We start from the raw sequence: 15,322 nt of genomic DNA, 5'->3' as shown, positions 1-15,322 counted from the left end.
GCGTTAAGTTGCTACCTAAATTGTTAGCATCGGGCGTTAGCTAGCTTGTCGCCGGTGCCTGTGTTTCTCAGTTGCCTAGCAACAGTGCTTTCACAAATTTAACCTTTTGAGCAGTGAATACACCACAAGTTCATTCACAAATTACTTTAAAATGGTAACTCACATAAACATTTGGCTAAATAACATCACTTTGGATAAAGTTTGTGGATGTTTAATCAACTTTTGTTTCTATATTATGAGGCTAGGCTTAACAGGGCTGCTGGCTGAACTAATGGCTTTTTCTGTTACTGCGTATATTATATAATTAGATTACTAACTACGTTAAAGTTTAGTTTCCCAACTTTGTGGGAACAGTTTGGGGATGACCCCTTCCTGTTCCAACATGACTGTGCACCAGTGCACAATGCAAGGTCCATAAAGACATGGATGAGGGAGTTTGGTGTGGAGGAACTTGACTGGCCTGCACAGAGTCCTGACCTCAACCTCATAGAACACCTTTGGGATGAATTAGAGTGGAGACTGCGAGCCAGACCTTCTCGTCCAACACCAGTGCCTGACCTCACAAATGTGCTTCTAGTGGAATGGTCAGAAATTCCCATAAACACACTCCTAAACCTTGTGGAAAGCCTTCCCAGAAGAGTTGAAGCTGTTATGGCTCCATATTACATTCATGTGCATGTAAAGACAGGCATCCCAAAATATTTGGCAATATAGTGTATTATAAAAGTGATAAAGAAAGGTTTGTGAACACCTGACCATCACACCTGGTCTCTTATTATATATTTTACTCCACTTTTGCTGTTATAATAATCTCCACAATTCTGGGAAAGCTTTTCACTAGATGTTGGAGAATGTTTGTAGGGATTAGTGTTTATTCGGCTACAAGAGCATTAGAGAGATGAGGCTGTTGTCAGGTGAAGAGGCTCCATTTCTTCCCAAAGGTGTTCAGTGGGGTTGAGTCAGAGTCATGGCTCTGTGCAGGACACTCAAGTTCTTCTGCTCTATCCTTAACACACTGTGACTTCATGGAACTTGCTTTGTGCACAGCTGCATTGTCATGCTGGAAAAGGTTCGAGCCTTTTAGTTTTAGGGATAGGGAAATTGTGATGCTACAGCATGCAAAGACATTCTAGATATATGAGATTAACTTATCATATGAGAATAATTACTTCCGGCGCTGCCACAAGTGGCAGCCTTTCCAGCAGCTCCATGTGTGCCTTGCTATTTTTATGTAAATTTCCCTATCTATCTATCTATCAATGTGTTTCTGAATATGTTGCCATAAAAACATTATCAATGAAAGGGTTAAATATTGATCCTGCAGATGTTCCACATCAAAACTACTCAAATCTTTTTTTTTTCTTTAATTTATTAATTAAATTAATTATTTTTTATTTCCTTCCAAGACAAAAAGTGCAAGGCAGATATAAGGCAATGTTTAAAGTAAGACAGAATAATAGCAACAACAAAACATAAAATAAACATAAACATAAATGTTAAAAAAATTAACAAATAAAATAAATTAAATTAAAAACAAAAAATGTGCTATATGAGAGCAGTTACATAAATTTGAAAAGCTTTAGAATCTTTTATTGTTTTTATAAGTTTCTTATTTTGTGATCTTATATCAGAAAGGGTTTCAAAATATATTTTAAGATAAAACTACCCAAATCTGTTTCTTTAAAAGCAGAGCTAAAAATGTCCCCCCTGTCGTAATAGGGTCAGTTTTGTCTGCACGTATCGACGGTTAAGTATGTTGTAAGCGACGTTATGAGTTTGGACTCAATTTCCCAGAATGCTCGTGCGCGTCGGCTGCAAATGGCGTCACCACACACACGAGGATTCGTTCGCAGCTACTGCTGAGTCGAGTCTCCTTTTTTTTCCTCTTCTCGCGCGTGAAGCGAGACCGGCTGTTTTACTTCAGACTAACGGGGGGGTCTGTATAATTAGGAGAAGTTTTTACCGGGGGTGACTTTAATACCGGAGATTTGAACCGAACGAAGATATCGTTGTCTTCCTTCGTCGTATATATAAAAGTCGTGTATATTTGCGTTAAAGACTAATAGTTACAGCCCCGCGCGCGCCAATGGAGCCAGCGCGAGACGCTGCCCCGGATTCATGGGAACAGGAGGATGAGGGCAGCGAGGCCCCGGTCAGCGCGCACACCGGCCTCAGCGACTCGTTCAGCGGCCTCAACGTCAACGCCAAGCCCTTCATCCCGAACGTCAACGCGGCCGAGTTTGTCCCCGGCTTTCTCCAGAAAGCACCAGCGGAAACCATCGCCCCCGTAGCCGGTAAACTTTCCCACCGGTCACGTTTAGCTAGCTAAGCTACTTAGCTTAGTAATTTTTTTTGTCCCGCCTGTTAGCTCTCCGAGCTAGGCTAAGCTATGCTAGGCTACGCTACACGGTGGTATGCTAATGCTAAGCTAATTCATGTTAAAGAGGAAAGAGATAACAGTTTAAAGTTCTCTCACCTGGTTAGAAGCTAAGCTAACCGCACGGTCTTGGCAGGAACGCTAACTTTACTTAGGCAGTGTTAATTATAAACAACTAAACACTTAGCGTAGTTTTATATTTTTATTTTATTTATTTATTTTTTTAAACCTTTACAACTGCAAACGCAAATCCCCACACGTGTTGAAGTCGGCTAACTAGCTAGCGGTACTTTTACACACACCAAGAGTCTTTAATAAAAGAGCTTTCATGCCTGACAAGATGTCGGGGGTTTATGTCACCACTACTACCACCACCACACCTGGTGTTTATACCTGTCAGGGTAGTTAGGATGATGATGAATAGTGGTGGTGTGAGTTAATTAGCCAAAAAAAAGAGTCAATTCTAGGGTACATGGCTCCCTATTGGACAGAATCGGCACTACAAAGGGTGTGGGTGCCATTACTTTTGCCTCCAGTTATGTACTGAGTTTTAAATCCGGATTAAAGAGCAAGCCGAGATTAATTAATAATGCGGGTCACGTGACTGATTTCTGTTCGACTGGTGGGACAGTAAATACAGCAGGTTGCAGGAAAGCTATAAAAAGGCTGTGTGTGTGTGTGTGTGAGTCAGCGCTGTGTTGGCAGTGTGTTGGGTTTTTCTCCATCTTGCTTAATGGTGTTAAAGACACAGTTTATAGAACTGTACTTGTCTGTGTTTTATTTTAAAACAGATTAAAAGTGTTTTCTTTAAGTCCTGCCCCATAATATGCCCTATTCAGATCAGATTAGTTTATGGCTTGTGATGTATGTAAGAGTCTACTTGCTGGTCTTCTGTGTATCCAAGCAGCTGCAAGACGACAAGTTTTTTGTATCTGTGTCTTACAAACAGCTCACGTTTGTCACGTGAGTCATCAAATAAAATTCAGTGATATTGCTTATGTATATACATTATTTTGCCAAAAGTTTTGGGACAGCTGTCTTTACATGCACATGAATGTAATATGGAGTTGTCCCGCCCTTTGCAGCTATAACAGCTTCAACTCTTCTGGGAAGGCTTTCCACAAGGTTTAGGAGTGTGTTTATGGGAATTTTTGACCATTCCTCTAGAAGCGCATTTGTGAGGTCAGGCACTGATGCTGGATGAGAAGGTCTGTCTTTCAGTCTCTGCTTTAATTCATCCTAAAGGTGTTCTATCAGGTTGAGATCAGGACTCTGTGCAGGCCAGTCAAGTTCCTCCACATCAGACGCACTCATCCATGTCTTTATGGACCTTGCTTTGGTCACTGGTGTGCAGTCATGTTGGAACAGGAAGGGGTCATCCCCAAACTGTTCCCACAAAGCATGAAATTGTCCAAAATATCTTGGTATGAAGCTGAAGCATTAAGAGTTCCTTTCACTGGAACTAAAGGACTGAGCCCAACCCCTGAGAAACAACACCTGAATTCACTAATTTGGAGGGGTGTCCCAAAACTTTTGGCAATTTGGTGTATGGTTGAGTTCATGTTTCAGGAAGTGTTTAATATCTGGATTATGAAATAAGTACAGAAAGATGGAGCCAGTAACCAATTTCCCGAAGAAAACCGACTTACTGTGTAGCAAGTCGTACACGTGTTTATATCAGACTAGCAAAGAGTTTGGCAAGACTGTTTTCTGAGAGGATGATTGAGAAAAATGCTAACAGGGTCCTGTAAATATCAAAAGTCAAGTCAAAGAGGCTTTATTGTCACTTCAACCATATATAGCTGATGCGGTACACAGTGAAATGAAACAGCATTCCTCCTAGACCAAAGGTGCTACACATAAAGACAAAGTACAGTGACGCAGGCAAACAGAGATAAACATAGAGAAAAAACTAAACTATACTTAAGGTGCAAATATAGAAAAATGTCCATGTGTAAAATTAATTGCATCCAAATAGGGCTCAAAGCTACATGTTACAACCTTTGTGTCAGAGAACAGCAAACATGTCACGCACTCTACTTGTCTGACCTTTAACCTTTACGACATTCCTGGCAGGCTTTTTCTTTATCAAAGCTCCTCCATTTTGGAATTGTGGCGTTCACGTGACGAAAAAAGTGTATTATTTCTAATCTGTACTAAAAAAAAACCCAGCAAGATTCAGAGTTGCTGAGCTTTTCAGTGCCACACTTTTCCAAGTGGAAGGAAAAGAGGAAGTGGTGGCGCAGTGGTGTTATGGCTTTGTGTCGCTGATCGAAATGGTTTCAGATTGAAATCTCAGCACTGGCAAAACTTTTAACCCTTTCATCCTGTCTCACTTGTGGAATCGCTTTGAGATAAATACATCCGATCAAATTGGGTAAGTATAAATGCAACAGAAAAGCCAAAGCATTTTCCTTCATCGTCATTAAGCGCTTTATCCTGGACAGAATCCGGAGTCTATCCTAGGAAAACCCTCTGGATGGGATGCCACACAAACAGACTCCTCATAAAAAGAATTTTGTTTACTTTGTTAGAGAACAGCAGGTCATGAAGAACTTCTTTATCCATAGTTTATAATTACAGGCCCGAGTGGCTCCTGGTTCTGTTCTCCTTCAGTGAACTCCAAATATTTCTGGACTGAAATTGCAGCATGGAATCTATAGATATTAGCAAAATATTTAGCAACAAACTAGCCGGCTATTGCTAGGTAAATGAGTGATAACTCTCGATCTTCTCAACACTGTGATTAGTAGTAAAGGTCAGTTTTGTAGATTTAATCAAGTGCTGTGTTTCTATATTAATGGATTTCAAGACAAACTGGTTTAAAAGTAGAGAACGGAGACTCATGAGAGCGGCCATGTTGGCTTGATGTCACTGCGTAAACGGGAACTTGATTACAAGTCGTTGAGAATCTGGTCTCAAACGCAAAATCATTTGCGTCTACAGGCAATTTAAGACCTCGGCATACTCCGTGAGCAACATGTTGTGCTTGCAGGGGTTTTGCTCACTGTGTCATTATCATTGCAGTTGGACGAGGTTTCCTCAGTATGACCGATGAAAAAGCCTTTAAGCTGTTTGTCACTGGTTCATTCCAAGAGATCTGATGATCTTTACAGTGAAATTTTAACAGCGCCACCTTCAGGAACGGAGTGCCTAAACCTTACTGACTTCATCACCTCCCATTAAATATCGTAGGCTTTAGATTCGCAGATAAACCAACTAGTGTTGGAGTAAATTGACGTCTTTTTTACATTATATAATTAACATACGTTTTTCTTTTTCTCATAGTTCCTGAGAAAGATGGCCGTATTGAGGTCTCGGAACCGGCCGGTAAGTAACTATTTTTAACTAAAGTGTTGAAATAAACTTGATTATACACTATACACCTTTGGGATGAATTAGAGCGTAGACTGCGATCCTTTCCAAAACTGAGACATCTGTCTTTACATGCACATGAATGTAATATGGAGTTGCCCCGCCCTTTACAGCTATAACAGCTTCAACTCTTCTGGGAAGGCTTTCCACAAGGTTTAGGAGTGTGTTTATGGGAATTTTTGACCATTCCTCTAGAAGCGCATTTGTGAGGTCAGGCACTGATGTTGGACGAGAAGGTCTGGCTCACAGTCTCCGCTCTAATTCATCCCAAAGGTGTTGAGGTCCGGACTCAGTCCCGTGCAGGCCAGTCAAGTTCCTCCATTATGGACCTTGCTTTGGTCACTGGTGTGCAGTCATGTTGGAACAGGAAGGGGTCATCCCAAAACTGTTCCCACAAAGAGCATGAAATTGTCCAAAATGTCTTGGTATGAAGCTGAAGCATTAAGAGTTCCTTTCACTGGAACTAAGGGGCCGAGTCCAACCCCTGAAAAACAACACCTGAATTCAATGATTTGGAGGGCTGTCCCAAAACTTTTGCCAACATAGTGTATCTGCGAGTTTAGAAGGAGCAGAGAAGAATATTTCTGTTTACATTGTATTTAGGCCTTCATTTCGTCCTCATGTATCTCACATATCCTCATTTTGGCTTCATCAGTGTACATGTAATAATTTCAAACACTCATTGGTCTCAGTGGAGCGCTCTTCAGTGTGCCGGCATTTCAGTAAATCTTGATTATATGCTTTGGATTGTAAACAACTTTTTCCCTGGAGCACAAATCCAGATGGATGTAACAAGAGCGATCAGTGTCAGATCTGTTGAATGTGTAAACATTAAAGCATCGTGTGTGTGGTGTGCTGACGCGTCTGTCTCATGTTTGTTGTGGCAGCAGCTCCGCCTGTAGAGAACGGCTCCGGAGACGGAGAGACGGCAGCTGAGGAAGAGAGCTGGGAGCAGAAAGGAGGAGAGGAAGACTCTCTCCAGGAGGAGGGACTGGAGGAGGACGAAGAAGCGCCGACGCCAAAAATGACTCCCACTCAGCCCAATGCGCCCAAGAAGGAGCACGTCAACGTGGTCTTCATCGGCCATGTGGGTGAGTACGCTTCTACTGTATGTGGGATTACCGTATTTCCGGTATTAGTCAGTCCCGTCCAAATTGTGACTCTTAGAGACATTTAATTAAAGTCTTAAATTCCAATGAGTCATGTAGGAAAATAATCAAAATCCTGCGATGTGAATCTTTCTCCTCTAACAACATGCCCTGAAATGTGTATTCCTTTTGTACCTCTGCAATTCTACATTTAAAAGAAAAAAGGTTGCAAAGTCGGACATTTTAAGGTTTTGTTCTGTACTTCTTTAAAGCTGCTTTTGAGACAATGTCCAGCGCTATACAAATAAATTGAATTACACTATCCTATGAGCTGCAGTTGATTTATTTGTTGTATAGAAGAGATCACGGGACCTTCACAGTCCCTTCAGAGGATAAAGTGACGTCATTTATTACAATATTAAACGTTTATCATCGTATCCACCGAAAGGCCTTATGACCTTTTCAGCTTTTTTCAGTAGTAGTTAATTTTGCTTTTGAGGAGCAGATTGTGGTGTGTTAAAGGTGTGTGAAGGTTAATGAAGAGGTTATTTTAGGCTTTTAGAAAGCTCTTCATGTGTGATATTTTCGGAGAAAGAAAATACGACTGAAAGCAGGAGATAAGTGCGAGAGTTTTGCGGGTTCATCAGTGCTTTTAACATTGGAGTTTTTCCTGATGGAATCTGAACAGAATGTAATGGAAACTCGTTGAGACTGTGATGGGAAAAATCTTCCGTGTGAAAGCCTCGGAAAGAAAATAAGGCCTTGGACGCAGATAAGAGGACGAACGTCGGCGCTAAACGAATACCAGTCTGGTCAGGTTTGTGAGAAAATGACTGTTTATGCTACAGACATTTGTTAAGCGTTGGGTTTTTATAGGTTGCAGCTTGGTTTATGTCCCTCAGTGATGTTTGAAGATGGCTTTCCACCTGTGTTTTTATGTGAAACATGGGGAAAGACGTTGAGTTTCATAGCAGGGCAAAGACTGAGGTGGTTGGAGTTTGTGTTTGCTGCACAGAGAATGTCATAATAAGGGCCGGACGATGACGGACGAGTGGAGACCGTCCAGCTCTGTTGCTGTACAGAAGGAACAAAGGTGGCGCAAGGAGACTGACTTTTTCATTATTGAAAGGAAAGTATTTGCTTAACAAAATGGCTGAGATGATGGGGGAGATGGGGGAAAGGAGCTAAGTGGATGGATAGACAAAACAGGGTAATGGAGGGTCATGCAGATCGGACAGGTGAAATGTCCTTCTGCGGACAAATACGGAGGAAGGAATGAAGATTTTTTTAAAATATGAGTAAAGAAACATGAATAAAATTACAGGAGTGTAAAATCTTTTCTCTTATGGTGTAATAGAGTGCAGAATTCATATCTGTATATGGATTTTAAGACAAAGTGGGTTAAACATGAGGATTTTTTCCCCCTTAAATATCATAAGTAATATCTTTGTCTATTGATTAAAAAACATTTAATAGTGGATTTAATAAAAGGTTGGAATGAGCTGATATTTTCATTTTTGTATTTCATTTTTTTAAAAACATTAACAGTAAACAGTATTTTTTAATTTTTATATTTTTTAAAAATTATTTTTACTTATATTTTTATCATTTTTAAAATTTTATTTTTATTATTATATATTTTTTAATTGTTTTTATTTTTTTCTTCATGATATTCAGTATATTGTGTTCTGTGCCTGAATTTATTGTACCATATTTTCTGAAATGCGTGCGGACGTGCCAGAATGTGACTCCTTTATCGTTTCGCTGTTATTTTTATTTTACAGATTCTCTTAGTTGGTTCTATTTCCTAGGATATAGACAAACTACTAGCCCTTGACCTGGTCATGAGTTTATGAGACACCTCTAATTTTACCCTGAACCTTTCTACAGTTAAAACCCTGAACACCTTTTTTATTTATATCGGACGTCATCTAGTTACATCTGTAATACCCTCAGATGACGTGTTGCAGCTTTGTGGCTGTTACGGACTGTGTGTACATGGAGGCTGTGTGGGGTTTTATTATCGTGTACACACACACACTGTTGTGATACAGACGTCCTAACCAAGAGTCATCGGTGTAACTAGTCATTGTCACGCTCGTGCACCTATAATTCTGTATCATATAACTCGAGTTTATTGGAGTCTCTCTTATTCAAATTGTCTCATAGTCGAACCTTCTCTTATAGTTATTATGCTTCTGAAGAAGCTTTGTTCTCATCTCACCCTCATCTGTTTCTCTACTTAACTTCTAGATGCCGGAAAGTCGACCATCGGTGGACAGATCATGTGAGTAGCTGCTCTGTTTCTCTTGATCTTTTTTTGCATCTTTTTGAGAAGATTGGAGATAAGATGATTTAAAATAAAAAATTTTTAAATGTTTAAAATGAATTTTTTTATTTATTCTATTTTTTTTAAAAAACATTTATTTATTTATATATTTTTTATTTTAGTTTAGTTAATGTTTTGTTTTGCTGCTTCTTTACTGCACCAACTCTGATGGAAAGGGTCAGATTTTTTTAAACACCACATGAAAGGCCAGTTTCTACAAAACCCTACAGCTGACCAATCTCCAGGTTTTAATTAAATCTTTAAACACACCTGATCCAGCTCACCAACTTATCATGTTTTGGATCAGGTGTATCTGGAGATGGGAAGCTGAAATAATCCATTAGATCCTTGGGTTCCTGAAAAGGTTCCTGCAGTGGAGATGTTCACTTATGTTCTTTCTTGTTCTTTCCCAACCTGTGCATGGTGGTTAGTGGTCAGTAGGTGGTGCTGTTTGACTGTATGATTTCAGAACACATCTCTAGGGAGTTGTGTGTGAGATCTTTCTGGAATATTTGTTTCATTTCCACCTTACAGGTATTTGACGGGCATGGTGGAGAAGCGAACTCTGGAGAAATACGAAAGGGAGGCCAAGGAGAAGAACAGGGAAACTTGGTAATGTGAATTATTCTGCTGAGTAAGGAATAAAACAGTGTGTGGTGTGCGGATATAGGAAAATAATCAACATCCTGGTGGTGATGTTTCAGCGGAGTCTGCTGCCATCTTGAAGCTGATTTTCTTTAATCATCAGGTCACACACTATTTTATTCCACTTTTTTTTAAATGCTCTAAAATGACCGACACTGACTCCTTCCAGAAATAAACAAAAAAAGCAATTTATTAGTCCTAGGTGTGCCTGGATGTTGAGCCGTTACCATAGAAATGGTAGTTGTTAAAACGAGCGCATTAATGGAAGAAAATTGATCCCTGTATGACCAATCAGAGTCGAGAATTCATTTAACAGCTTTGTAATGACAAAGTCAAGTGAAAATGCTTATGATTAACTAATATTTGAAGGGTTTTTTCTTCCTTTTCTGCTTGAAATTAATACATTTTTTTTGTTTAAATCTGTGTTTTCCTCAGGTACCTCTCTTGGGCCCTCGATACGAATCAGGAGGAGAGAGATAAGGGTAAAACCGTGGAGGTGGGCCGTGCGTATTTTGAGACGGAGAAGAAGCACTTCACCATCCTGGACGCTCCTGGACACAAGAGCTTTGTCCCTAACATGATTGGGGGAGCGTCGCAAGCTGATTTGGCCGTGCTGGTGAGTCTTGTGATTTCTTTATGAATACATTTCTAAGGATGTCACTAACATGTAGTACTAAGGTGTTGAGTAAATGTTGGTGCTGTTTCTATGATCCAGCTGAAACAATACGTCCTCGTCGAGTCCGAAGCAGCTTCAAGCTTATAATTCAGTTTAAGTTATGATATTACACCCATCAGCCATAACACTGTGAGCAGTAAGAGGTGAAGTGAATAAGACTGAGTATCTCCTCATCATGGCACCTGTTAGTGGGTGGGATATATTAGGCAGCAAGTCAACATTTTGTCCTCAAAGTTAATGTGTTTGAAGCAAGAAAAATGGACAAATGTAAGGATTTGAGCTTTGAGTTTGACAAAGGGCCAGATTGTGATGATTGGATCTGCTGCTAACATCTTGGTGCCAGATACCACAGCACACACAGGGGTCTAGTGGAGTCCATGCCTCGACAGGTCAGGGCTGTTTTGGCAGCAAAAAGGGGACCAACACAATATTGATCATAATGTTATGCCTGATCGGTATACTCACAAAATCATCACATATATTTCGTCACAATACACTGATATATCACAAGTTGACCGGAAATATCATATGATGGCTTATAACAAATCAGTGTGTGGTCAAAAGTAAATGGACACCCGGCTATCACAAATCCTCATCAGAGCCACGCTCCAAAAATCTCGTAGAAATCTTTCCCTGAAGAATGGAGCTGAATATAACAGCAACATCAGGAATAAATCTAGAATAATGGTGTGATGGTCAGGTGTGCATAAACATTATGACCTTTAATGTGCTGGAAATGATGTGTCATGAATCCTCAGTGGTCCTGGACACTTGACACAGCGAAGTCTCTGAATTGTCCCGCAGGTGATTTCAGCGCGTAAAGGCGAGTTTGAGACAGGGTTTGAGAAAGGAGGCCAGACGCGAGAGCACGCCATGCTGGCCAAAACAGCCGGAGTCAAACACCTGATCGTCCTTGTGAACAAAATGGACGACCCCACTGTGAACTGGAGCTTGGATAGGTAAGGGGATCAGAAAGGCACACCTTCTCCATGAAAGTTTGTGAGATCAGTGTTCATGAACGTTTCTCCACAGATATGAGGAGTGTAAGGAGAAACTGGTGCCATTTCTCAAGAAGGTGGGATTCAACCCCAGAAAAGACATTCATTTCATGCCATGTTCAGGACTAACAGGGGCCAACCTGAAAGAACCAGCAGAGCACTGCTCCTGGTACACGTAAGTGGAGAACACGCACATTACTGAAGGGATTCTCAAAGCTGATTGGTCAGACATTAACACACTATTTCTGATGCTTTCTATAGTAACTGCTTCCTTCACACCACCATGTTGTTCACTATTTTCCTACTACAGCACAGCGCGAACATTGTGTTGCTTTTCCGAAACATCTTTGTATATAACGAGCGTCTCACTGTTTTTTTGTTTAGAGGATTACCGTTCATTCCACACCTGGACAGTTTGCCAAATTTCAACAGATCCAGCGACGGACCGGTCAGGTTACCGATCGTAGATAAATACAAGGTGATGCTCAAATCATTTTGCTGTTGTTTCTCTCCAGCAGATTAACTGTGTGTTGTTTCTCTACATTATTGTGAAGTCTCTGCTTTGTAGGAATGATCTGTTTGTGATCTGTACTTGGGGACGAGATGCTTTTGTAGTGGCCAGAATGGACGAATCTGTTCTAGTGTTGTATTAAATGATTTTGATCTTCTCTAGGACATGGGCACTGTGATTTTGGGCAAGTTGGAGTCCGGGTGCATCAGCAAAGCCCAGCAGCTGGTAATGATGCCCAACAGGGTAAGACATGTCTTGTGTGAAATGAGTAATAAAGAATGTTTAATATTAAGAAATCTTTCCTTAGTAATATATTCAAACCTGTGAATGTTTGCTGTGTGTGTAGCATACTGTGGAGGTGCTGAGCCTGCTTTCGGATGACGTCGAGACGGACGACGCGGGACCTGGAGAGAACCTGAAGCTTCGGCTTAAAGGCATCGAGGAAGAGGAGATCCTGCCCGGCTTCATCCTGTGCACTCCGGAGAACCTGTGTCACTCGGGACGCACCTTTGACGCTCAGGTAAAAAAACAAACAAACAAAAAAACGGGATTTGCTAATTATCTGCCAGAGACATGGGCTGTGTCTTGAATGGCAGAACAAATTCTGAAAATATACCATTTTATTAGCACAAAATGGCAGCCCTAAAGGACTAGCTGTTTGTTTGCATTGACAGTGTAGCCACACCCTTTTTCGCTATGTACGTTGCACTCAGAAAATTCCTAGGTCAACTGTCTGTTCATCTTTCCTCATAATTATCTGTCATACGTGAGAGAGATTTGGGACAAAAATCTATTACAAATCTTAAAAGCTAACACATTTCATCAAGTAGAAAATGATGCAAAGTAAATATTTGTTTGCCGTTGCCTGTGCATCTCCTTTTTGTTATGAAAATGGATGTTGCCCGGATTCCCTTCTCGGAATTCTGAGTTAAATTGAGGGTGTCGGTTTTTACAAGTAAGAAGTACAATGTGGTGCAGGATTCTTAGCGGATATAATACATTGAAATAATCTTCAGCACATTATTGCTGCTTTTAAGTGATTTAAATAAAGTCTGTATCCTGTTGTTTTTTGCCAGAATTCCCTAAACGGAGGTGGGATCTGAAGCCTGTTCTTCCGTGTGTGCGTGTGTTTAAACCGTTTTTTCTTTTCTCTTTGTTTTCAGATTGTTATCATTGAACACAAGTCCATCATCTGCCCAGGCTACAATGCTGTCCTGCACATTCACACCTGCATTGAGGAAGTGCAGATCACGGTAAAAAAATTACCCTTAATCCTCTTTTGACTACTCTCTCCCCAACATTTCGACCGCTTATTTTCAGTTTAACAGGAAAAAAATGGTTATAAACAATACATAAATGTCAAAACACCTACATGACTTGAGTTGAGCTAGTAAGAGCCCATAAACATGAACAGGTTGCCAGATCTTGTAAAATTCTTTCTCCCAGCATGAAGGATTCTTAAATGATGCACTCACTGATCCACTGATTGGATATCTGTGTAAATTTCAGTGATTGTTGCCATGTTGGTTCATGTGGTGTGTGTGTGTGTGATGATTGCGTAGGCCTTAATTTGTTTGGTGGACAAGAAGACGGGCGAGAAGAGCAAGACGCGACCTCGCTTTGTCAAACAGGACCAAGTGTGCATCGCTCGCCTCCGAACCGCCGGGACCATCTGCCTCGAGACATTCAAGGACTTCCCTCAGATGGGCCGGTTCACCCTGAGGGACGAAGGTCAGTACGACGTGTCCGGCATCCTCACTGTACGCACTTTATCAGGAGCACCTGCACACATCCATGCAAATATCCAGTCAGCCCTGTGGCTGCAGTGCGTGAAATTATGCGGCTTTGATTCAAAGGCTTCAGCAAATGTCCACATCGTACATCAGACTTGGGAACAAATGTCATCTCGCTGGCTTTGACCATTGAGCGGGTTTAGGAGCCATTTCAGTAACTGGAGTTTTTCCTCGCAACAGTCTAGAGTTTACACAATGATGCTTAAACAGAAATATCCCATGATGGTCAGTTCTGTGGGCAGAAACAATTGTTTTAATGAGAGATCATAGCTTACAGGAGCTTAAATAAGCGCTGTGGTGAGCTGAAAGCATTTTAGACCACACTACATGTTGAACTTTGAGGAGGATGAGCTACAACAACAAGCAAGAAAAGGAAGCTACGGGTAAGTGGGTCAGGATTATCGAAACTGGAGAGCTGTAGATTGGATAAATCCTGACCAGATCTCTGTCAAATCATAAACTGTTCAATTCTGGGAAGCCTGATGCTCACTTTCATGCTACATGCCTAAATAACAAGGCTTGTTTGCTATTATTATACTATTGTGTGTGTGTGTGGTCATACAAAGTGATTTTCTCTTGCTTTAGATTGTAACTTCATGGAATTTTCCCTTTTGTTTTTGTGTCTTTTCCAGGAAAGACCATTGCCATTGGGAAAGTGTTGAAGCTTGTTGCTGAGAAAGACTGAAAAGTTGTGTGTGCGGCGCGCGAGTGTGTGTGTCGCGGAGAAGCCGAACGTGGAAGAGAGGTGGGTGTTGCACCCGGAGCAACACGTTTCCCAGCCTTCCCGCCCCTCCCGAAGAACCAGCTCACAAAAAGCTAAACAACTTCTTCTCTAACAAGAAATTCGTTTTTAAGCAAAGAAAAAATAAAAAAAAGAAAGAAAGAAAAGAAATCAAGTCCACACTTTGTCAGCTTTCTCATATTGAGAGCTCAGCAGTGCCATTTTTTTTTTTTTTTATTCTTTTGGGTCTCCCTACACCAGACTTACAGAAGATGGTTGTGTTTATTGTTGTTTATTTTATTTTTATTTTTTTTTCTCACCAGAGGAGTATAGTGTGCGGTGAAGGTGCCAGTTATAATAAAGATGTGGACCAGAGTTCACTTGTGTAACAGTAACACAAATTGAAACGATTAATCGGTCAAAGTCGGGGGAAAAATTAATGAAGCGAAACATCAGTGTCTCGGTCGTGTCGTCTCCTTTCGCTTATACACACACACACACTTTGGTTTCTCTTCTCATGGCGTTCTTGCAGAGCGCACGAAACGTGCTCACGTGTTATTAAAGCAAAACTTCTATAACAATAAAAAAATATTAAATTGGGGAAGTCCTAAGGTCGCAGTTGCATGGATTGAGTTGTTTTAATTGTTTTATTATTAGTTTTAGAGTATGCTTTGATGACAAATGGTTTATTACTGACCACACTTGTGTGATGGAGGTATTTGGAGTACTGAAAGGCCTCATTGTGGTTTAAACTGTACACACTGTATATAGTGTGATCAGCATCTTTCGGCTTTTCCCTTCAGGGGTGG

At 40.8% G+C, this 15,322-nt stretch overlaps 1 protein-coding gene across 2 annotated transcripts; it reads left to right on the top strand.

Moving 5' to 3' along the window:
- Positions 1-1,825: 1,825 nt before the first annotated feature.
- gspt1l (G1 to S phase transition 1, like) lies at positions 1,826-15,117 on the top strand. Of its 2 annotated transcripts, none has more exons than XM_058413234.1 (14): positions 1,826-2,294; positions 5,666-5,707; positions 6,643-6,843; positions 9,094-9,127; positions 9,704-9,781; positions 10,250-10,430; positions 11,295-11,449; positions 11,523-11,663; positions 11,873-11,966; positions 12,162-12,242; positions 12,346-12,519; positions 13,163-13,252; positions 13,562-13,730; positions 14,425-15,117. In XM_058413234.1, exons 1-14 carry the CDS (start codon positions 2,087-2,089, stop codon positions 14,475-14,477), a joined length of 1,701 nt encoding a protein of 566 aa, XP_058269217.1. In that variant the 5' UTR covers positions 1,826-2,086; the 3' UTR covers positions 14,478-15,117. The 2 variants fall into 2 exon arrangements, with proteins under 2 accessions (XP_058269217.1, XP_058269210.1); XM_058413227.1 differs by having other exon boundaries at positions 6,640-6,843.
- The last annotated feature ends 205 nt before the right edge of the window (positions 15,118-15,322 follow it).

This window comes from Hemibagrus wyckioides, linkage group LG02 (genome assembly GCF_019097595.1).
Source record: "Hemibagrus wyckioides isolate EC202008001 linkage group LG02, SWU_Hwy_1.0, whole genome shotgun sequence".
NCBI lineage: Eukaryota > Metazoa > Chordata > Actinopteri > Siluriformes > Bagridae > Hemibagrus > Hemibagrus wyckioides.
The sequence above is the reverse complement of the archived record's forward strand: the minus strand, read 5'-3'. Positions and strand labels throughout refer to the sequence as shown.